This window comes from Aythya marila (genome assembly GCF_965140915.1).
Source record: "Aythya marila genome assembly, chromosome: 8".
Lineage (NCBI taxonomy): Eukaryota > Metazoa > Chordata > Aves > Anseriformes > Anatidae > Aythya > Aythya marila.
Window position 1 is genome coordinate 23759056 of NC_139049.1, and position 24272 is coordinate 23783327.

At 41.7% G+C, this 24272-nt stretch overlaps 1 protein-coding gene across 2 annotated transcripts; it reads right to left on the reverse strand.

The window, feature by feature from the left end:
• Positions 1 to 1256: 1256 nt before the first annotated feature.
• Positions 1257 to 23374, reverse strand: MKNK1 (MAPK interacting serine/threonine kinase 1). Of its 2 annotated transcripts, XM_082766307.1 has the most exons (14): positions 23350 to 23374; positions 22486 to 22657; positions 18805 to 18912; positions 15238 to 15336; positions 14325 to 14422; positions 12862 to 12941; positions 11361 to 11434; positions 9576 to 9680; positions 6477 to 6532; positions 5822 to 5917; positions 5353 to 5547; positions 4636 to 4800; positions 3998 to 4041; positions 1257 to 3085 (listed from the first exon to the last, which is right to left on the reverse strand). In XM_082766307.1, exons 4-14 carry the CDS (start codon positions 15332 to 15334, stop codon positions 2857 to 2859), a joined length of 1239 nt encoding a protein of 412 aa, XP_082622433.1. In that variant the 5' UTR covers positions 15335 to 15336; positions 18805 to 18912; positions 22486 to 22657; positions 23350 to 23374; the 3' UTR covers positions 1257 to 2856. The 2 variants fall into 2 exon arrangements, with proteins under 2 accessions (XP_082622433.1, XP_082622432.1); XM_082766306.1 differs by lacking the exon at positions 18805 to 18912.
• Between the last annotated feature and the right edge of the window lie 898 nt (positions 23375 to 24272).

Here is a 24272-nt window from a genome sequence, read left to right on the forward strand (position 1 = left end):
ACTGCTACCAGCTGTCAGCCTCCCTCTCTGCCAGAGATTAATGCCTTGAAGGAAAGCATGACCAGATTCTAGCTCTTCAGTACGAAGCCCAATATTTTACCTTCAAGCCCTGAACAGATGAGTTTGCAAGTACGTACCAGCGGGGAGCAAAGATGCTCTAATACAGGTCACACGTGGAGGCGGCTGCTGGCAGCATCCAAGGCAGCTGAGAGCACCATGAGAGCCAGATGGGGCCGCAAGCCATCAGTCGAGAGGCTCGGCATAACCTTCAGGCAAAGTGTAACCATTCAGTGCAAGTCCTGCTCAGCACTTCCAGCATTTCACACACCAGCGCTTAAAATCCTTTGCACAGCACACATCAACAGCTGAAGCTTTCCCTTCACACAGGAGGCTTCAAGCCCAGAGGAGTACTTGCTTGCCTGGGAACGGCATCGCTCAGACCTGCCTGGCTGCGGCTGTGAAGGGATGAGGAGTCTCTGTAGGGTAATGCTACTAGCCAAAGGCAATAGCAAAAATAGCCCCAAACTAAAGGTTCTCTTTGGACATTTCAACCTCTTCTCCCATGCTCTCTTGTAAAAAGAAAGCAAACCTGGCCAGCAAGCCAGTTTTTTCCTCCCTATGCATTCACATGCATGGGATTCACTTTCCGTGCTGGCTTTTAAAGAGAGAAAAGGGAACAAGGGCTGGTAACAGGTCACCCGAGAACACAGCAATAGCAGCTTTGGTCTTTGAACCAAGTTGCTCTCTTGGGGGCTACCTCTACCAGCAGTGAGTAGCAGCATGCACAGAGCAGAGCCCACACAGGAGCACTTACCAAGGCATTACCACAGCTACCAGACCCCTCTGGCTCCAGACAAACAGCATAGTTAATGTCCCCACTGCACAGCTCCATGCTAATGCTCCTGCTTCAGCTTCAGGAGTCTGACAGGCTTTGAGGATCCATCCAGGAGTATTTTGCATCGCACCACCCCTCCCGGCCAACCTTCAGTCTTTTTGCTTACACAAACCAAAAGGGAAGAACACAAAATGTAACTGGGCAGACGAGTTCCTAAGCTCACAGGCCCTCAGTTATCTGATATTTTATGAAGGTCAGAAGGATCTCAGCCAAACAAAGCTGAGATCACAGGAGCTCCAGAGACCAATAAAACAACAGTCATAGAAGTGAAGAGTATACTTAATCTTCAGAGTATGTCTTAAATCCAGCAACACAGAGAATTAAACAAGTAATTCGTAATTTGTGTCACCAAAAAAAAAAACAAGAGAAAAAACACACAAATTCTCAAATGCGTTAAATCCATAACTTAAAATATTTTAATAAAAACAAAGCAAAATACATTTCATAATCCACTGGCACAACGTATAAAATTTTTTAAATAAGAACACCTTTAATATTAGTCACAAAATACAGCATGTTGTATAAAAATAGCTTGCACGCACACTGATAAAATATAATGTAAAACTGCTCTGAACAGCCCATGCAGAGACATTCAGCCTTGACTTCTCTATTTCCAAGCACTTGTTGGAGCAGCCACTTCACTCCTTCTCATTCACCTTGCGAGTGTTTTGTGCTGACACTGGGGGCCCTCCTCCTACCCCTCTCCACCCTGCGCATGATGCCCCAGCAAATGTTTTCAGAAATGGCTGGCAAGGTTAAGGTGCGTCACATCGAGCATCCAGCCCGACTATCACAGCTTATGTTTCAGAAAGTGCTCCACAGCCACGTCCTTCTCAATGGACACCTCACCTTGGTCACTCAAAATCTTCAGCTTTTCAGCCAGTAGCCACCCAAATTACTCCCGACCCCTGGTGCATCACAGTGCTGAAGCTGGAACCTGAAATCTGGCCACCCAGCCAGAGGTGACTACGGGAGGCAGAATGCCACAGCTACAGCACTGTTTTTGCACAAACGTACCTTTGCATTTGATAACCCTGAATTATTCACACACCAAAGGTCACTCAAGCTTGTCCATTCACGTTAACTCCAAGTAACGCATACAAAAGGACTTGAAGGAATATGAATTTCCAGAAAGGAAGATATAACTGAGGATAGCATTAATACAGAAAAAACAGATATTAAATATGAATTCATCTGTTATACTTTGGTTATCAGACTTGAGAGTATAACTGTAAGAGAAGGGGGCACTGGACAAAAAAATGGGATGATATGAAGTACACTGTAGTTGAGAACAAGACACCAGAAAAATAACAAAATACCCCCAACATTTATCCCATATGCTGATACAAACTACCAACAGGATAAAAAAGCAACAAATTCCTCCTCATCTCTACAAGCCCAAGAGACCCATGCACCTTTGCAGTATCATCCACATAAAATTTAAGCCCAGTGAAGGTATGGAGACAGAGATCCATCCAGTCACCTTCACTTCTTGAGTCTACAGATGGAGAATTAGGGCACTGTTGGTTGAGAACAGTCCCCGCTGCTGACACCAACAGCAGCACCTTGCAAGATCTGCCAGCAAAGAGTGCAGCCATAGATATGTAAACTTTATGCTCTGCCAGGCAAAGCAAGAAAGTATTTCTCCCCCTGATGTTTTCAAATTTGAAATTTAAAGCGTGTTCTTCTAAGAAGAAAATATGAAAGGTTTGTGATTTATCACCTCAGATAATACAGCAGCAAACCCATCTTCTCTAGCTTAAAAAGATCAGTTAAATTATCTTAATGCACCAAATCTGACAGGCAAAAACACTCCCATAAAAAGCTATCCCCTTAAAGTTACAAAGCACATCACAAGAGCAAGCTTCTAATCAGAGTCAGAAGCAGAGATGCTTTTATCAGTACCGAAAATCCACGTAAGAAAACAGGCTGATCTTGCCAACCCGTAACAGGAAAGAAGTTTAAAAGGCTTTATGGGGAACTGGCTGAAAGTCACTGTTTTTGGTGGCGTGTGTCATTGCTCTGCGCTTGGCGAGGCGGGATTTGGACGGAGGAGAAAGCTTCATGGAGCACACGGCGTGGGCAACGCTCTCCTGCTCTGCGCTGAGCTCGTTCTCGTGTTGAGACAACTGGCGGTTAAGGGCTATAGCCTCAGCAGCAAAAAGCGTGAGGTCTTTCGTGCTACTGTTCCTTTCGGGGGAAAAGGAGAAAGCAGTTACAACACACACAGAGTCACTGGAGCTGGTTACCCTCAGATAAAAATATGCATTTCCAGGCAGTTTTCTTTCTCTTATCAAAATATTGACAGAGGAGGCAAAATGACCAGTTATTACGTGCATCTCTCCTCGTTGTGACAACCAGCAATACATAACAGAAACACACAGGCGTTGCAAACAGCTACAGCTCTAGTCCTCAGTCTGCCAAGGACTCCCCATGTAAAGCCAGGTAGCCACTTGGCTAGCACACGTTAAAAAAGGACAAGCACACAGGGCAATGCTGTCTTTCTTCAGAGATCTGCAATCCCACTAAAACTGCACACCTGGCTTCAGGAAATGCATTTCTGAGGGCATAAAGAACCTGGAGTCACCAGTGGCAGACGTAGAAATGGAAACAGATGTGTGACTCAGACCCTCTGGCATACAAACTCTGCCATCCTCTTTAAATGAATCCTGCCCTGCTCACAGTTAAATTGCTACTGTGATTACCACCAACTCCAGTGGAAGTCAGATGCGAGTCTGCACATATGATGATTATTCACCCATCAAAACGTAGTCTCTTTGGATAACACACGCCTTTATGCCTTTTTCCCCCTCCTGGGCAGCAAACTGCCAAAACCATCATTATTTGAGTCTAAGATTAGCCATGCTCCACAGGAAACGCCTTTCCCATGAACAAGCAAGATTAGGTTATAAAGAAAAATCACAGCTTTAATATTTCTGATACTCTTAACAAAATGAGTGCTGTCACATTTATGAAGTAGCACCATTAACCAGGGATCTTATCCCTGATTTGTCACCTCTTATCCGTCCCCATTCCTTCAGTAACAGTTCTTGACCAGGTTTATAGACATCAATAGACATTAAAAAAAGAAAAAGTGATTACCTTTGAAGAACTTGAGGGGTAGGTAACCCCCTTTCAGGAGCCTCCTAGAAGAAGCAGTTAAGAAAAGTTAGTTATGTGTTAGTAGCTGGGAACCAAGCTTCTAATGATTAAAAATCATGCAACTTGCCCAGACTTACAACAAATGGATATTGCATATTAACTACTTTGCTCTGGATTTACAAATCACTGTTGACATATTCCTAAGCCATCTTTCCCCTCACAAGAAGATTGCACCATTTGCTTGGGAAGCTCTCCATAGGGTCTACCTGTCATTTCCTGAACTGGAAACTACAGCAAAAGGAGATACTAATGTTCTTTTAAAACCGTATCTACTAGTGTTCTGTATTACCGTATTAAAAAGTAACACCATAACGCGTGCGCTGCAGTGTTTGGTATCCACAAGACAGCCATTTAAAACACATAAAGAGATAATTAAAAAAAATACTTAAAGCTTGACAGAGTCATCAAAATATTTACCGCACATTGCTTCAGGAAGAATAAAGCCACTGGAAATAATTTAATCAAAATATGAGTGTTAAAGCATGCAGTATCTTTACTAAATGTTTAGAAGGAGGAAGCAGCTTGTTTACGACTCATGAAGAAGATAACCCTTAAAAATGGTAACTGGGAATACGTACTCCTTGAACCCACGAATGCTGCAGAACTTGAGCAGCACTAAGCCGCTCTTTGGCATCACGAACCAGCAACTTTGAGATGAGATCTTTGGCCTCAGAGGATATATGTGACCAGTCCTTGTCGGGAAATTCATACTTGCCTTCCTGAATGCTCTCAAAAAGCTTGTTCTGGGAAAAGAGAAAAATTAATTTAAACGGCAACTAGAATGCAACCAGATGATTTCTCAGGTGGCTTTCTTCTTACTCAAGTTTATCCACCTAACGTGGTGAGTGATAGCTGAAACCATGCGGTCTCCTTCCTGAGTCAATGGAGAGTGAGAGGCAGCTCCACAGTGATTCAGCACATCCTCAGATGGCCGTGATACACTCGCTGCTGACAACTCTCTCCCCACAGAAACAGTGAAGTCAGCGTACTCAGTTTTAAGAACGAAAAAATTCAGGCCCTGCTCTCTTGGAGCTCAGCATCCACCTCTGGGCAACCTGCTCCAGTGCCTCACCACCCTCTGAGTGAAGAATTTCCTCCTAACCTCTAATCTAAATCTCCCCTCCTTTAGTTTAAAGCCATGTCACCAGCCTTAATTCTCAGTGTGGGCTTATCTTCCCACATGTCTGGTTCTGTTACACACACAACTCTTCAGCACTGGCACTATGGCTACTCTTACACCCTACATTCATGAGGCTAAGTGCACTCTCTCAAGCGTGCCCTGTACATGCACTCACCTGGCAAACTCTGCAGACTTCTCCTCTGTCCCAGCCACAGTCTGTGCCACAGTTGCCCACAAAAGGGGGGTAACCGCTGAGCATGATGTACAGAATCACTCCCAGGCTCCAAAGATCACACCGCTTGTCATAGAACGTGGCCTCCTCCGTGAAGACTTCAACCACTTCGGGTGCCATGTACTCTGCTGATCCACACTAGAAAACCAAATCCGAGCAAATTTTCAAAGGGAGGGCTAAATCAAGACAAAACTCACAGGTAGTTTTTGTTGGTAGTGGTGTTTGTTTTTTTTATTCCTTACCTTTTTTTTTTTTTTTTTTTTTTTCTTTTTTAACATATGCCTGCTTTAAATGAACTATCCACACCACTCAGTGTTGATGTAGTAAGCCTTTTGGAAGCTTTCCTCTGGAGACGTGAAAATTTGTTTTATGGTGGAATGGGAGAAACATGAAGCCAAAATAAGTCTCTTACCGGTGTTGTTAGTTCTGGAGTAGTGATGGGAGTACATGCACTATTCAGCTTCACTCCACTACCAAGATCAAAGTCACATATTTTTACTGGCGATACCTAAAAACAAGACAAAATATTACGAGATTCAGAAGATGAGGACTAACGCAGTATGTGTGAACACAGCATCACATGGAAAAACTCAGGACAGAATACAAGCTGTTCTGCAGCAGCAGGCCTAGTGAAACCCATTCTTACCCTGATATTCTACCCCTTGCATTTACCTCATCTGCCCCAACTGCTCCCACATCCCACCACCTTATTTTTCTACTTGGTTGGCTCCACACTGGAGCAGTTTGGGAACTATACAGAATGTGACCAGCAGGACTGCAGATGTTGCTTGTCCATCTGGGTACTGCCTCAGTACAGATGACGCTAAGCTGTAATTGCCATGCCCCCTCTGAAAGCAGCTGGCTTTTTATCATCTAGCCAGATGCTTGCATTTTTACAGCTCACAGAAGAACTTAGCATCTTTCAGGCTTATTTATGTTAAATTTAGTTGAGATTCACTAATTGATTCAGAAATCTTCAAGAAGAGAACAGATAGAATGTAAGCACTGGCTTTGGAAACTAAGTTAAAAAAAATACACTTCAGTAAGTTGAGAGACCGGAGCAGCACCTTTTCTGGAGATTCGCACAGGATGTTTTCAGGCTTCAGATCCCTGTGAGCAATACCTAAACAAGAGCACAAATGTTTGTTACAGAAAACACTCTCCTGTTTTACTTCTCATTACTCCCCTGTATTAGAAAGTGGTGTAGAAAATACTCTAGGCCTGAGTTTACACACACACATCCTGTGATGACAGAGCAAATAACCGAACTGCAATGCTTATTTGTAAAAAGCAACCATTGCATCCCTCTATGCCTTTATCATCCTTAAATGTACATAAATGTCAATCAAGCAAATAAGAACCTGCTAACACTGGAACGTTTTGACCTACCCTAAAAGTAAATATGCTAATTAAAAATAGCTTATTAAGATGACTTGACCTGTAGGAAAGTTTTCTTGTGTGCACAATTTAGTAAAGGGATATTTGTACCTTCTACAGGAAGCTCCTTCTTTCCAGAGGGATCATTTGGTAACTTACTGAACTCCTACCAGTACAGACAGTACCTAAGACGCACTTCCCAGAAGAAAACACTGAGCTCCCAGATGAAAATATAACCCCTTTAACAGCCATGTACAGCTACATATCAATTTCTGAGGCAAAAATAAAAATAAAGGCTTTGGTGTGAGATGCAGAAGAAAAGGGTAAAGGAGAACAACCAGAGGGCTCCTTCATTCACTCAATGGCTACCACAAAAGGCAGACCCAGTTGAGAAACACAAAGTATTCATCTGCACAATTCACAGGCAATGGTGGTTCTTTGTGGTCAAAGCGGTTCTTCAATTGCCTAAACACACTTTGCTGGCAGTTCTCCATTTAATATGATCAAACAAGACTGGAGGGCAGAAAACAAGCAGCAAAAATAAGATCAAGTGAGCAATTTGGCTGTTAACCACCTTCCAGTCTTGCTTAAAAAACCTGCAACTCCAAGCACGCTTGCTACTGCTCTATAGCATGAGGTAAGTATTGTAGCAAGGTATCCCACCAATTTCTGGTTAAGGTTCCAATCTTTTTCAGCACAAACCACAAGACATGACTTAAAATACAACACTGGTATCATAGCATAGCACTGATCAAAGGAATCAGCTTTCAGAATGACAAAGTTCACATTGTTTATGCATGGAAGAGGGGAAACACGACCAACATCCATCAGGATGGCCCATGCTGACATTTACAGCAAGGCTGACAGAACCCCCAGCAGTTAGCTTAGCTTGCAATATGAAACCTAACAGTGCTTTTTTGTATTATAGCTTGAATTCAAATGTCTGATTATATAAGGTTTTATTTTGCAGTCACATACAGCGCTGAGAAAAGAAAACAACTGCCTTTAAACACTCCTCCGGTGGATTATTAGTAATAAAGCACACATACCCCAAGTGGGTGTAAGGCAGTATGATCATCCAGCTGAGTTTTAAACTACTACTAGCAAAAAAAATTAGTTGTCCTCATTCAAATTTTTATTATTTTTTTTAAAGCATCTAGCTGTAGCACTTCACTGCTAAGCTGTGCAATAAAACCGCTTTAATTTCCTGTTTACTTTAGCGTTCTGTATGCTACTTACTAATTATTTTAATGTGACACGGAAGAACCATAAAGAGAACAATAAAATGAAAGGGCATGTTGCAGCAGCCAATTCTGCAAGACGTCCCCACTGTAGCAATTCCCAGCAACAGGCAAGAAGGAAAGTCTATTGCTGCTCTAAAGCCATTTTAATGAATCACACCCCTTTTGTTTGGGGGAATGGGGAATCAAAACCAAATGCTCTGAGAGAAGTGCAAGAAGATACTAGCTGAGTAGATGTTAAGTATGCTTGAAGAGCATTCCTGGACTTTCATTTGTTACGCTACCTCCTACAGCACTAAAACACTGAATATTAGTTTCTCCACATGTCCAGTCGAAGTTTCCTGTTTCTTATTCACCTTATAACTCAAAGTCAAAATCTTCTAAACATGGGTGTTCAAAGACCACATTTTCTACAGGTTTAGAACTCTGAGTCGTTGCATGGCCAGGCTATGGAGATTAACAAGTTTCCTAATCCAAATTATTTTTTTCCTCACATTGAAATTAACCTCTGATATCATAGTCATGACATGCAACAAGATCCATATTCCTCAGTTTTACCACTTTATTTATTCCTTATGCATTGCTATGCTCTCTTTTCAACAGGTTCAACCTATCAAGGTTGAAATACCATAATTTCAACTTCTCAAGCACATGAGCAGTCCTGCGACTTTAAAGTAAAGCCTACAACTAAATGTTTTATTGAACTGAAGCCAGCACTCAATTTCGACACCAAGCAGACCTGCCGATGACCTGTAAAATCTGTCTAATAAAAGTGTCAAAATGAGCAGAGAGTTTACCAAAATAAACAATAAACATAGCCTTCAATTATATGTCACTTTATTCAGAGGTAGTCACTGTAATGAAATGAAAGCAAACATTAAGTAAATCTGCTTAATCTATGCAGCACCAGATATCTGGACACGTATCTACCACATCCCACTTGAACACATACCCTAAGATGCACACAGACATTTTGAAATGAACCAAGAGTACTCCAAGGTAGAAAAAACAGGAGGAAAAGATTTTAAAGTAAAAGAACTCTTCATAAACTACTTTTAAATCTGAACATATCCCTAATTAAATGAGAGCATCTCCAAACAAGGACAATGGTTCACTTGCAGGTCTCTTACTCAACAGTAGGGACCTGAATGTGGAGACCAAAAGCTAATACAGAGGTCTTGTAACCAGCAGAAACTTGAGGTAAACACAAAGAAAAGCATCCCTATAGATCTGAAAGAGGAGGAAATTAAAAAGAAAATCAGCTCCCTTTTGAGCAATCTTTACATGTTAATTAGGTAACATGAACAAGCAAAGAGTTTAACCCTAATGGTAATTCTCCCTGGCTGCTTATTTATCTTTGATTCTTCAAAAGGCTATACCATCTTAACACATTATGAAAAGATCATTATAGAGGAAAACACAAGTCATCTGACATGGCTGGAAACAGAAATGCTAGCTAAGCTAAAGCTGGTCACTTGCGGATAAAAACGAGTTTCATATCCTAATACACAATATCCACTAGTGAAGATGGTGACAGCCTTCTCTTACCTTTTGTATGAAGGAAATCTAGAGCTGAGGCAATATCCCTCACTACCCTGCTAGCTTCTCGTTCATTGAAGTGCTTCCGCTTTTGGATATGGGCCAGGATGGAGCCTGCAAGAGTAACAGGTGGAAGAGGAAACCTTAGTACAAATGCTGCCTGTGCTGAGAAAATACTGTGAATAGAGGGTTAAAATACAATTGCCATTACTGGTCTGCAGTAGAAGGAAAACTGACGTCAGTATGAACAGGGCCAGAGAGAAACCATTTAGAAAGGTTACTTTTGTCTCAATATCATCAAAATGAAAAGACATTCTACCTGCAAATACACAATTCCCACTGACATCAAGGTAAGGCTCACACAGTAACTTGAGGCAAAATTTGCCCAGGGATGTGACATCTGAGAAGAACTCGGCTATGAGCATACTGAAGGATTGGTAACTTGCTCAGAGCACCGTTGGTAACTCTTTAAGAAAGGAAAAAGGCTTTTTTTCCCCCTTATATTTAAGTGAATTTCATCAATCTTCTCAAAACATTAAAAAAGAAATCTTTAAAAACTAACTACACATAATCCAGAGATCCAACCATATTAAATAGCCTAACTACTGTCTTCCATTTCGTTACCCAGAGAGCTATGTTTATTACAGCAATCAGGCAGAAAATTTCAAGAAGTAACTGACATTTGTGATTAGCTCTGAATACAGTAAACATTTTATACCTCAGGTGATTTTGTCTTTAATCTTAAATTCTAGATGTGGAAGGAAACCTGCCATACTCTGTTGTGAGATATCTTATTCTTACACCATCAATGCTGCCGCCACTCCTCCACAGTGAGGAATCAGACAGGAAAAAGGAAAGATGTTTGCTGGCAGAGACAGTCAGAAAGAAGGATGGACAAAGAAACTCTTCAGATGTGCTTTGAAATAGCATTTCAGATGCCCGGAGGAAGGCCAATCTGGACTGGATTATCAGATCTCAAAGACACAAGGCTTCCCTTGCTGATGACACCACTTTTGAGCTTAACAGAGATTTCTTCAGGGCACAGAGTTCAAAGGATTTTCCTGGTATAGTTAGTTGTTCTTTGCAGCTTTAGGAAGTGGTAACAGTTCCTGAATGTCACCATCCTTCAGGAAAAGCCCACAGATTTTGCAGAAAACAGATCTGAGCCACCTGACATGCTCATTTCACTAAGCAGGCTTACTTCAGAATAAACCTTCTGAATACAGCTGATATTCCAAACTCTCTCAGGTAAGAATTGTGTCAATGGAAACATATTCTCCAGACTTTATATTCAGCACTCATAGAAAAATCCTACAAACAAAAACAATAGTAGGGCACTCCTGCCATGGTTGTACCACCTCTTCAGCATTCCTCAGAAACTAAAATGTCATCCAGTATCTTCCAAAATCCGTTTCAGAGAAAAAAAAGAGGAAGACTACTGAGTCGTGCAACTTCAGTATACTAAGCTAAATTTTAGCACTTTTGCTGTCAAAATGGTACTTTGCCTGAAGGTACTCTAAGCAAAGCTCTGCTTTAGTAGAGCTGGTATTTCTATCACTTAGCTATTGAGAGGGATTGCAACAGCAGCACCACATCCATCCATATGCTAATTTCTTTTTTGCAAACACAGGTATCTCTCAAGAATGGCCATAATTTAAGCTTTGTATATACTCTGCAGCTTCTTTGTCTTAAAATTGTCAACCATTTACAGCAAGCTCTTCATTTTCCTATAAAACATTGACAAAAACAAGACAACATGACTCAACGAGCAAAGGCACGGTTACTGGACAGTACCTCCTCGCAGCTTCTCAAAGACAAGGTAGTATCTTGCGTCATCTTCAAAAAATTCTATTAATTCCAAAATGTTCCTTTAAAAAAAATAGCAGAATGAAGCACAGCATAAAGAGAGCAATGAAAAGTTTCACTACGGATAATCAGGAAGTGCCAGAAGTAACCAAAAATAAGAGTATTAATTACACGAGTTGCTTTGGTTGCCTGTAGCATTAAAATCACATTTCCAATTCACACTGAGATTTAAGCAGTGTAAACAGGCCAAACACCAAAATTTTCATCAGACAGGATTGTGAATGCCTTCTGCTACTGCTCAATTGAGGGGAAGATAACTGATAATAATAGGCTGTATTCGATCATTTGGAAGAGAGCGTTTGTGCTGAAGGCAAGAGCAAAAAAATAATTAAATTGGCATTCTTTCTCTCTGGAAATCACAAGGCAGAACACACAGGGATTGGAGGAGACAGGCATTTGTCAGCATGACATTAAGTTTGGTTCATAACTTGCCATTTTTAGACTAACTTCTGTTTAGCTAGCATACAGTCTTTGCAGTGCAACATATATATCCCAGGTTGCCCTCAGAATGTCCAACCTTGAAGTTAGATTTCTTCAAAACTTATAGAAAATACAAAATCTGAATTATGCATGTGCTCATGAGAACTGCCGTTTTTAAATCAGTTATGCACCGGGTGACCTTGTGTGCTCTTAACTGCACACAGAACGAATATTAATCTGCTTTTCTGTGGCACAACTTAAACCCACGACTTCAGTAAACAAGCTTGGTTTTAGATTATCTTTAAGCATCATAATAAAAAATAAAAGTTTAATGTGAGCTACACAACTGTACTACAGATAACAGCTGCAGGATATATTCTAACAATTACAGAACAAAGACATCTAAAGGAGTAGTTTCAGAATTGGCTTAAACTGGTCTCAGAGCATGCTGCCACTGGCAGCGCAGGCTCTCGCTCCTTGTCAGACATGACTGGCAGCTTTACATTTGCTTTATCCTGTGGCTGTGTGAAGTCAGCACACTCATTCAAATGAAAACTAAATTAGCTTTTAGCTCATCTAAGAGTTCCAGTGCAAAAGCAGAAGGACTGACACAAAAGAGGAGGCAAAACCACACATTAAGAAAGGAAGGGCAAGACTGTTGCATTCAACAGCAGCTTTAACCAGATCGACTTTTGCCAATGATGAAATCACAAGGGAAGTATCAAAACGCTGATTCCTTATTTGGACAAAAGCCACATATCATTGAAGCACAGTCAGACTACACTGACCTGGATGCTGATCAAGCTACGTGACTTCATTTGTAAACATTTCCCTAAACTTCCCAGGTAAGAGGAAATTCTCATTTTGAGCAGGTCAAGTCTGATTTTCAACTGGTTTTACGGAGACTACTGCAAAGCTCCTAACCAGATCGCATATAAAGAGGTTTAAATCAAAAATAAATAAATAAAAACTCAAGATACTTTAAATAAACACGAGACTCTATACTTACTTGTTACCCTGGCACTGGTACAGCGTTTCTATTTCTCGAAAAACCCGACTCCGACTGTGGCCAGCATTTTTTTCAATGATCTGTGGAAAGAGACAGAGCTCGTATTTGGAAAATGACTGCAGGAATTGTGCACGTGGGTCTAGAATTGGATAACTGATCTAGAACCTGAATCTCATTCATGTCCACCAGAGAGAGATACTCCACATCTGTCTGTTGAACTTCTCTGTCATCTACTGACAGTGTCAGCAGAGTTCTGGAAAGCATTCAAAGCCCAGGAGAAATGAGAACAGGAAGAGAAGAAAGGAACTAAATCCACATGTTACCACAGTGACTGAGCAGTTACCAGAAGCTTTTTCTTGCATCATTTTTAACTCTGATGTGCACAAAAGGATATCCTTTTGAGTTCTGGCAAAAATAGATTTGAGTCATATCAGACACTGAACAGTGAAAAAGGCGACATTCATCATTACAGGCATTTAACTGAGAAGTAGTAAATTTGCCACAGAAAGAGACATTGGCTCATGCTGCAAGTTTCACAGAGACCCAGCAGCAGGACCTAAGGTATTAAAGCAGACATACATGGAATCTCAAAGCCCTTCTGCACTGCCATCAGAAGTCACCTGCCTTCACACACTCCTCAGACTGGAAGAGAGCAAAGGACAAGGGCTTTCCGCAGAGGCTGAGACTGAAAGACTGCTCATGGCATTACTGCAGATACTCCCACCACCCCTATTTGGGATCGGTTTCTCCTTTTTACAGCCAGATCTCTCCAGTATCTGAACCCGTCTAACTCATAAAGTAGCTGCTTATTTCTAACCATAGATTTCAACAGTTTCACAAAGTTATAGCATCTTCAGGATGAGGTTTTCGAAGAGGATTAAAATTTTGTGACTATATTTTTTGCAGAAGAATCAAGCATAAAGTTTTTCTATTACTACTTGTGCTGTTAATTAAATGGGGAGACTCACGCCAACCACAAATCTGTAAATGAGCCCTTACAACCAATATAACAGCATTACAGAAAATTCACCCCATCAAAAAATAAAATAGTTTTACATGAAAAATGTCTGTATTTGCTGTTCAGAGAGCATCATTCTCAAAAGCCTGCATTACTTGGTAGGCCATCCTAGATAATGACTGCCTCTTCTAACACAAGACAAGATAAAAACAGGTAGGACTACAATCAAATCCGAACAGGAGAGAAAAGCAGGCCCCGAGATCAAACTGTTACATCGTCATTTACTGTCTGGGACTTTTATCTGCAGCAGATATTCTGGTTTACTCCGGAGGCACAAGACTCAGAATGACAGATCTATCAATGTTTATAAAACAGGTTGATTTCAAGCATCAAGAATTTTCTAAAAGCTTTTGCTATTACACACTATTACAGGTTTTCACTGAGATTCTAGGAGTGAGAAAACACGTTACAGGCGGAAGTGACACTGCTTTTAATCTGTACTTACTTTTACTGCATATTCTTTCCCAGTTTGGAGGCTGACAGCACCCTGAACTTTTGCATATGCTCCCTCGCCAAGACGTTCAGCAGTCAGCTTGTACAAATCTGCCAAAGAAATCCAGCAGACAGGACACATTAGCCAAAGCATTTCAGTGAATACCATCAAGATGAGCTATTTATCTGATGAGCATCCGTCACATGACAGCAACTGAGAAAATTCCCTTGGCAATGAAGACAGAAAATAGATTTATGCAGTATGAAAGTAGATATGCCAGACTTAATTATGCTTCATTTTTCACTTTTTTTCCCCTCCTCAACTTCCAAGCAAATTTAAAGTAGATTTACTTCATCCCAGCAGCAAAATTACAAGTTTGCTCATACAGGCAACATCTTATCTCACCGACTGCTAGGATCGCATCCACCTTCCCTGTCTTCATTTAAAACTTGGAACTAATTTTGTTGAGGCAGGAGGCATTTCACTCCTTGATCAGAAAATGCCTACCACACCAGATTTACTTGCAGATAGTGTTTTGAGTAGAATTAAAATTTTAAGACTTCACTCCAGAGGATGGCTACCATCTCAATTTGCCATCTACCTTAAATGCTACCTACCCACTAAGTTTTATACCAACCAAGTTTTGTCTCACTGAACTGTATTCTACTGACAACACATCAGCATTTGTGCTCACATCTAGTCAGTCAAAACACTGTTCCTATTAAAAAATCAAGCATGAATTGGATGCATAGTTTTCACAGCTACCAGAAAAAAAAAGTGACCAAAGACTGAAACATTGCAGACAAAGTAATACAGAAATGTTGATTTATAATGTTGGCCAAAAAGCAATGTTTAGCTATTAAAATGGTGAACAACAGAGAGAAAACAAACCATTCTAATTAAAAGCTCAGAAACTGCCACCAACCTTCAAATTTCCCAGGGACATGATCTGTGGCTCGGGTTCTTTTCTTCTTTTTTCTTTTCCCACTGTCTGCTATGGGGAGAGGCTGACTGCTGACCATCTCTGTGTGGCAGAACATAAAGGTGCTTAACACACAATTGATTACTTCAGGAGAAAAATGAACACACACTCATCCATTTATGTCCTTAAGCTATCCAACAGTCTCCCTGGTTCTTCATCACAGGCTGACATCTCTCCCCCAAAACAACAGAGGAAAGCTAAAAAGACAATTTCAGTTCTGATTACCAGCTTTTGGGAAGCTTGATTAAAAAAAAATGTAAAAACAGAAGAAAGTAATTATGAATCTGTTGTTAATTTTCCTCTCGCAGCAAGCTAGAGCAAAGCACGGGAACAACCTCACCAGCAACCACCATGAGCTACCCTCAACATAAAACATGCCGTGAATTGTAGAACAGCTCAGGTTGGAAGGCTGAAGACAGGATTTTCAGCCTTCCTAAGGGTGCCAGGCTATGCTATGCTACTGTTCCACAGACGTTTTCAAGTCAGCTTAAGAAAATGAGCTCCCAAGCAGAAGGAAGGTGGGGAATGGGAAGGGTTTTGTTTAATTGCATCTCAAACAAACCAGCAAAACGAAGCAACCGCAGGACTCGCCAGGTCAGAGGAGCAACCTAGGTCAGCTTACGCTGACAACAGGCCAGCAACACATTTCTCATAGAGCCATGATTTCCCTTTCTAAACCAGAGATCAGTGGATAACCTATGCTCCAAAGTGAACAGCGTTTGTGGCATTTAGATTTTTCTTTTTCCTGCATTACCAGCTGCAGATATTACAATAGCTTAGTCAGAGGTAACAATTCACTGATGCAAGATAATGGGGCAGAAAAAGAAAAAACAGCCTCTTGTAATTACAGGAGGTCTAAACAAAAGCAGTGCCATACGCCTTTTCTGACAGAGGCTGCTTCACACAGCTAACCTGTCTCCAAGAAGCTTAAATGACTCCACAGGGCACTCACACGAGCATTTCTCCATAACTTCAGTAATATCCTGCCACGTTGGTGCTAACAGTTGAAAATCATGGCTTAAATTCTTTAAGGCAGAAATGAAGCACTGCTAAAACATTATAGAGCCAGTGGGATTTCTAAATTCACTAATAAAGATCTTGTATTACAGAAAAAAGAACTAGATCCCTAGAGATAGTATAATTCTGAGAACACTGGCAATGACACTAGAGCAAGCCCTAAAAACAACTTTTCTGGCAATTCTCCTTTAACAGAGAGCCTTTTTGAACAGAAGGTTGTTTTTTAAACTTCCTAACTGTTTTTCTGCCTTTCACTGTTTCCAAGGTACTCTTACAACACTGAAATTCTGAGGCAGAAAATATTACACAACAATCTACCAATACAGCAAAGCAAAGAAAAGGGACTTTTCTTGTCAATATCTGTCAGTAACAGCTCTTATGAAAGTCACTTAGAACTTATACCTTGTCTCAAACAGCCATGCTATTTTGAAAGCCCTCTCTCTTACTGAGCCACTCAAAAATGCATCACTCAAAGCCACAATCATCTCATCATGACAACAGTAAATCCTAATTTTCAAGTCTTAAGCAGAAAGCACGAAGAGATCATCACAATGGAAGACAAATGCAAGTCCTGAAACACAATAAGAAATATACAGGCATGCATTTTACCTACTTCTGAGGAAACAATTTTTTTTAACTCAAACTGATGTTTATATAATTTCACTTTAACTTTACTTTTTAAAGCTAGGCTTTGACAGCTGTCACTTCATCCTGCATTAGAAATTATTCTGAGTTGGGATTAAAACAATGCACATGAAGCCGCTCAGAGTTAAGAGCTGGTCTTTTTGAAGGAGGCGCTTGATTTCCAGAAAGTGTTAAACAAGTCATTTTATTGACTTGTCAAAGGGTCTGGTCATTTAGTCATACCCAGAGAGTTCTATTGCGTTTCAAATTTTACGTGGATTCAGAACTTTTAAAGGAAACTAAAAACTAGGAAAAAAACAGGAGACAAATCCTGCACCTTAGCAAAACTGACATCTTTCTTCACGACCATCTCCTGCACCCTGCCAGTTGGCTATGGTATTTACACCGGTGTTTAATAGCTCACTGCATTATTTCAATTCCCTTTAGTCTGACTCAATTCCTAAATTACAGCGAACCGCTTCCTTGAAACCAGGAAGTTCAATAGTCATCTTTACAGAAACCAAATTACTGAAAAGCTGATGTTTTTACCCTATAGTCTAGACCAAATTTGCTATCAGACATGCATGAAATGTTTGCTAATTAGATTTATTTTTTTTTTGCCCTTCCGTTCTGCAATTTCACATCATCGTGTAGTTTCCTTCTCTGCCAAAACAGCTTTTCCTTTTAAGATATCATAGCTTCATTCTCATTATTCAGTGTGTTATGAGGTACTAGTCCTAAGCTTAATGACTGCAATGACAATAAAATTCCTTTTAAATCAGGCAAATGCTTTAGGAGTTCTTCAAGCTTTCAAAGCAACGTGTTTCTGTGACCGTATACCGAGGAGTTTCTGATGACACTGGAAGACAGCGTGCCTCAGCCATCCAAGCACTGCTCGGGCGCTTTGCATACTGCATGACTACCTCTTGTGACAAGGACACTTGGTGCTCTCAGGAAACTCACCCTGCCAGACAGAAAGCCCAGACTGGATGAACTGCTCCGGAGGGAAACAGCCCACAGAGACATCAGGTCCGAGAGGAACACTTCACTCTGTCATTTAAAGGTCATTTTACAACGTGGCCCGAAGCGTTGAACCCCTGCTTCCAACAAATGAACTTGTCCACCCACCTTGTAATCTATTCTGGCTGAGTGCTGGCAGGTGAGAGTGGAACAGCATTTGGTGTTTGGAGCAGACTAGTCAAACCTTTGATAAAGAACACTTCTTACGTCCCTCTCAACCGTAAGAGAGTCAAACTGCTCTCTAAGAGACTACAGTCCAACTAACAGCCTGACAAAAGCTGAAGAAATAGGCAACAGTTCCAATTCTGATCTGTCCTTCTTTTCCAGACAGGTCAGGATTACTGCTCACAGGATAACACAACCCAGCAAAATCCACACTGTGAGGAAAAGAAAAAGAGTAAGTTTGTCTTAACTGCAACTTTGTTGAAGTCCTGCATGTTGTTATCATCATAATTCAGTGTTGAGGCAATATTTAACATATGCATTATTCAGAGCTTGTGTGGGAAGGCGATAGTTACAGCCTTTTCCTTTCGCAATTGTGGCGTCTACAGCTATGTTCAAAAGGAGGAACAAAAGCACTTACCATAAAGAAGGCTCACAAATAACGACAAGTGAAGAACAACAAAAAAGAAATCACAAGTTTCACTGCATCCATTACCTTTCGTCTTGCTTCCAAAAACTCCACACACACACACATGCCAAAATCCACTACCCAGAAGTAACCCCTCTCTCATTCTAATCTGCTTTCCCAAAGGAAGGAAGGGTGGGTTTTAAAACCAAGCACACACATGTCCAGGAAGCATTTGAAGAACACAGTGCGGATGCCTCGTTCTATTAAGAAGCAGATACCTTGGTTTGGGCGTTTGAATTCAAAGAGAGGAAGCAGCTTAAGCAGAGAGTCCAAGTGCTACCACCTGCTTCAAAACTGGGTCTTGCTTGAGCCGGGCTGTTCTGTAGCTGAAAAGGAACACAATCACACATTCAAAAAATCACAGAAATATTGTTCTATACATTAGGGTAGTGCCCAGAGTCTCAGGAGATTGCAAGAACCCATTGTGCTGGGCTACATGGGAACACAGCAAATGCACACCCCCCACATTACAAAACGTGTAAGCCGTATGTACAGAATGCAAAATAGAATTATTTCCAGTGTTCCAGGCATTTCGGCTGAAGAACAGACCCCATTGTTAGTCTTGAAAAAACAGTAGAGGGATTTGTGGTGTTTATTAGTTCTTGCTGTTATAACTTTGGAGAACCCTAACAGTTTTAGGAATAAAATACAGAATTACTCTTAACGAACAAGAAGGATCATGCTCCTAACCTATGTCAACAGTTTCTCAAGACCCAGCACCACAGCTACAGCTGTAAGAGTCCCGTAGTAACACCTATCTTAAAGTTTGTCTTGTGAAGGCAGCCAAATAGATAACTAGATCTCCAATAGAACAGATACACAAGTAAGAAGACATTCAGCTGTGCAAGATGCTGAGAACAGATGCCACTAGTGCTGATTTCACTCATAGGAAGCAGCAAGCAAGACAGGGATGTTCAAGTAACACCATCTGAAGAAAAGAATCAGGGATCTTCTGTGGATTCAGAGGATGGCCAAGGCCCTGAATTCAACAAACAAAAATTCAAAGTTGATGTGCTGGCTCAAGATGCTTTCTGACCACTGAGATGGTATCTAAAGCAGGTGCAGTTACAGAAATATTATGGTCCCACAGATACTACAAAAAAATTTTATTCAGACCAAATAAAAGCCCACTGAGGTCCCTGATGAAGCTTTTCCAATTGAGATTTGAAAATATTACATTGACTAATTGAATAACAGACAAATCAGCACCTTCTGAACATCATCCAGCTGCTCTGTTAATAAACACTCCTTTCCAAAGTCAATACTTACACGTTCAACCTGTTACTGACAGATTCAATAAAACAGTCATGAGTAAGTTCCTTGATTCCACTAGCATGACACACCTGTCACTCTGATTTCAAATGTAAAGCGTGTACTCAAAACTCTTTAAAAAAAAAAAAAAAGTTAATCCGCTTTAAAGTTTCAAGCATCCAGTACTTTGGGCAAAGAAACAGAATGGAAACAGATTTCAGTTTCATTTTCCTGCCAATTCAGTTCCTCACGTCGTTCTTGGACATTCCCTTCCCCTGCAACACTGATTCCTCTAGACGTGGCTCATAATGAAGCACGTCTGACTCAGCAGGTGCTGATCCTGCCAAGACCTGCCAGCTGCAGGAAGCTCAGAAAAAAAAAATAATAATCAAAGACACCTTTGTAAAGTGATTACATGGTGATTAATGGTGCTTGTAACATTACAGGTCAAGAGGTACAGTTTGAAGAGGAAGGATGCCCAATTCTTCAGGACAGCCCTGTGTCAAATCAAGAGGCAGGTTATTTTAATATTCTTTCTGGATTGCATCAAGAAAGGATATTCATTCCAAACTGTAAGTAGTAAGCATTCCTACTATTCATTCATCTCTATGGTGGTTTGCCATAATTCATTCTTAGCTATCCAAGTTAACTTCTTATATCACCCACAAGAAAACTTTTAATGTAATTTAAGTCATCAATCTGAATTCTCCATGACGAAGGAGGAACTTAAAAACATTCCAACGCCTTCTCAATAACACACAGGAGCATTAACATTTTAAAATGAGCACCCTAAAGTCCACAGGAAGCCTGAGTGATCTGATTTCATGAAAGAGCAAGTCTGAGAAAACTTCTAAGTTTTGCCTTACTGCAGGCATTACTGCACCACCTACACAGTTACAGCTCACACTATCCTTCTAAAATCCTTCACTCTGAAGGTTACAGCAACCTTTTTCTCTGTCTCCATCCTTCTCTTTGTGATTCCCTTCTGCCTCGCTTTCAGAAGAGCAGAGTCACCTTATCTCCTGTGCATGCAAGTTGCAGAGCCTTCTTGAGACCACTGAGATGGTACCTAAAGCAGAGGCAGTTACAGAAATATTATTGAGCACTTCTTGATCTCAGTTAGGCACTTCCCTTGCCAACTACGCATGGGGTTTCCAAGGTTCTGAGTGAAACCCTCCCGCAATGGGTGGATCTCACTTTGCAGGATGACACAAAGTTACTTCATATAGTTTCCTTCTACCCCAATTTATTATTTCACCATTACTGGGGGAAGAAAGAGAACCTTAATGGAATGGAGAGCATTCCTTTCCCCCTGCTGTGGAGAGAAAATAGCGTATTTTAGCACTCATTCTGTAGAAAAGAGGTCCTCTGATGAGATCTGTCTGTGTCTACAATAGAGACAGATGCATTTCTTTAAAAACATTAGTTACCAGTCAGAGTAACAGAAAAAACTTCTTATCCAACTGGACAGATACAAAGGCAAAGAAGGCTGCCCCTGCAATGAGTTAATAGGGGAGGACAGCAAATCAATCTTAAGTTGGCTTAAAAATGCACTGTAATCTTTTCTGCTGCTTGTTCTAGGATAACCTGCCTCTGAGGCAGCCGCGTAGATAAAAGGATATAATAGGTCATAATATTTCATCAGACTAACGAGTAAGCATAAATTGTAAGCTTTGCCTGAGACAGCATGGCATACACACTGGTTAGAGCACTAAAGACCATCTTCCTTCCTTCCACATACAGCAGTAGAGCCAAACAAGATAGTTAATGCGACTGACGGCTGACAGACAATTCATATTTAACAGCTTCTATCACAGTGCAGTAGAAATTTAGCTGCAAAATTATTTTAAACTCCAGATCATACATATTCGAAATGAGAAAAGTCCTTGTAATAGTACTTTGACTGAACTACTCAAAGCTTCTCTAACCCCTAGAGCAGTTTTAAATTAAGGAGATATACAGGGCAAGTAAGTTCTGAGGGCCACTTACGAAACAGTAAGCTGCTTACCCTCTTCCACATCTGATGGCATCAAGAACTCTCAGAAGACTCTCTCTGCATCACCAATTAGCTCCTCTAACCCCACTCAGCTCCCTTGCTGGTTTTCAAGCGTAAGTCAAAGAAAGTAACTTCTTAGAAGACAGCTTTCCATTTTGTACAAATGCAAGGCAAGCATTTCCTGCTATTACTCAACACCTCACAACTGATCAGATAAGGACTTTTCGCACTAGAAGAAAGACTACGCAACATACTCACTCCCCTATTATCCAGCAGCCTTTTCTAGAGAGGATAATTAACCAAAAAGTGTTTTTAAAGTCAGGAACAAGAGCGATTTTTCTTCCTGTTCCCTTCTGCTCTACTTTCACCTAAAATTAAGTCATCGAACTCACTGAATTTTCACATTGGCTATTACAAATTAATTATTTTTAGTCTGTTTTAACATCTTCCTACCTGGAAAGGTATCAGAAAGTGAAAGGAAATTCCCCACATTACTAAATTTATTTTTTGAAGGCATTGGAGAATAATTTTGCAGCATTCATATCATGAAATAACATTATGGTTGACAATACTCAACTTTAAGGGACTCTTGAGTGTCCAAGGCACCCAAATCCACTTTAAGCAGAAAGCTGCCAATACCATAAACAGTTACCTTTGGGACCGCCGTGGAAGAGGTTCAGCTCCACAGCTGTATGTTGCCTTGCTTCCATCCAGCATCTGGAAGGCATGGAGAGCAGCTTTGCTTTGAACAGAAGCCAAACCGCATACCTTCAGAGTTACCTGAGCATATACCAGACTTTCCAAGCAAGCCGTGGAGCACTACTCTGTATGGGAAAAAGATATATTATTTTTTTTACATGCAATAAGCTCATAAAAGAAGGGGCACACCCCAATTGGTGGTTTATCTTTAAACAAACCTGACACTTGGCAAACAAGTGCCAACACCATCAGGGGCACTTTTGGCTATCACGCACAGTGCTGAAGCCAGCAGCAGAGTTTCCACGGGGCCGTATTCCTGCCTGCTGTTACCACTCCAACTGCTTCACAAGGTCACCCCAACAAGAACAACTGATATTACAGCGGTAAAACTCATGCTAAAATGAGGTTTTCAGTGTTCCTGGGAGCTCATAGTTCTCGGCATTGTAAGACACAGGGAAAATACAAGAACTAGAGGACTCCGTGTGATCATCCCGATCTAAGACCAGCTTATTTGTCTTTATCCCTTCTCCCTCCATACTACGCACATCCTTGCCAGCAAGCAGCCATCGCAGGAGCTCGCAGCCTTGCCACACTTTATTAGAAGAAGCCCTCCGCAGGGAACACAGCAGCTTAACCCCTGGGGAAGGCGCATCTCCGAGCTAACCCGCTCCCAAGCGACTCCCGGGGAGAGAAAGAACCCGGAGCCCTGAGGGAGGAGAACCGGAGAACCGCACCGGCTCCGGCGGGCAGGGGCCACTCGTCCCCTCAGCCTTCCCCTCCCGCACCGTCCCCTCAGCCCCGTCCCCGCCGCCCTCACCTCCATGGCGGCCCCGCAGCCTCCCGTGGCGGGGGCGGTGCTGCAGCCACCGGCCCGCCCGCTGAGGGGAAGGGGCCGGGCGCAGGCGCAGGGCTGGCCCGCGGGGGTTGTGCCCCTCACAGGGTGCTCGCAGTCATATTGAGGCTTGAGGGGGTGTGCTGAGGGAGGGTGTGTGCTTGAGTGTGTCCTCATGGGGGCAGGAGGGCGCCCGCAGGGTCAGGAGGGTTTTGGGGGGGGGCCCTCAGGTGCAGGGTGAGGGGGAGGTGGGCGCCATCTTGTGCCATGGCCCCTCACCTGGCCTGGAGGTGAGGGGGATGCTCAGTGACATCCCTGCCGTCCGTCCCCCTGCGGCCGCAGTGCCCATTTCGTCAGGGCACAAGTTGAGGGGCGAGCTGGCCGTTCTCCATGTCTCAGCTCTGGGCAAGCATGTGCTTTTACAGCCAAGTCACCCAAGACATCATCATGAGGAGATGGCTGGGGCGGTAGACATGTCTTCCCTGAAGCGTGTTCAGTAATGAGAAGAGCCGTCCTACAGCCCTGTTACAGCTCCTACAGTACGACCGCAAGGTGGATCTGGACCACTCGGTGCTGTGTGACAGTCATACCAAGAACTGGTGGTGGAAAAACAGGAATGAGCAATGAAACAACATTCAGCATGTTGCTAAGACAGTACCTTGACAGGAAACACTTTAGTGAATTCAAGAAAGCCAGAGAGGCTTCATGTGTTAGGGCTCCAACAAATATTTGCTCTTATGAAGTGTTAGGGCACAGGACAGATGAAAACAATAACTTTCTAGAAACTTCTTTATTTGGGATTTTTTTGTTTTGTTTCAGCTTTCCTACAGGGTTGAAACTGTTGTTTAAGTTCATTTCCTTGCCTACTTCCTTTGTCCTGTGATCTCCACAAGTGTATTACAGAAGCC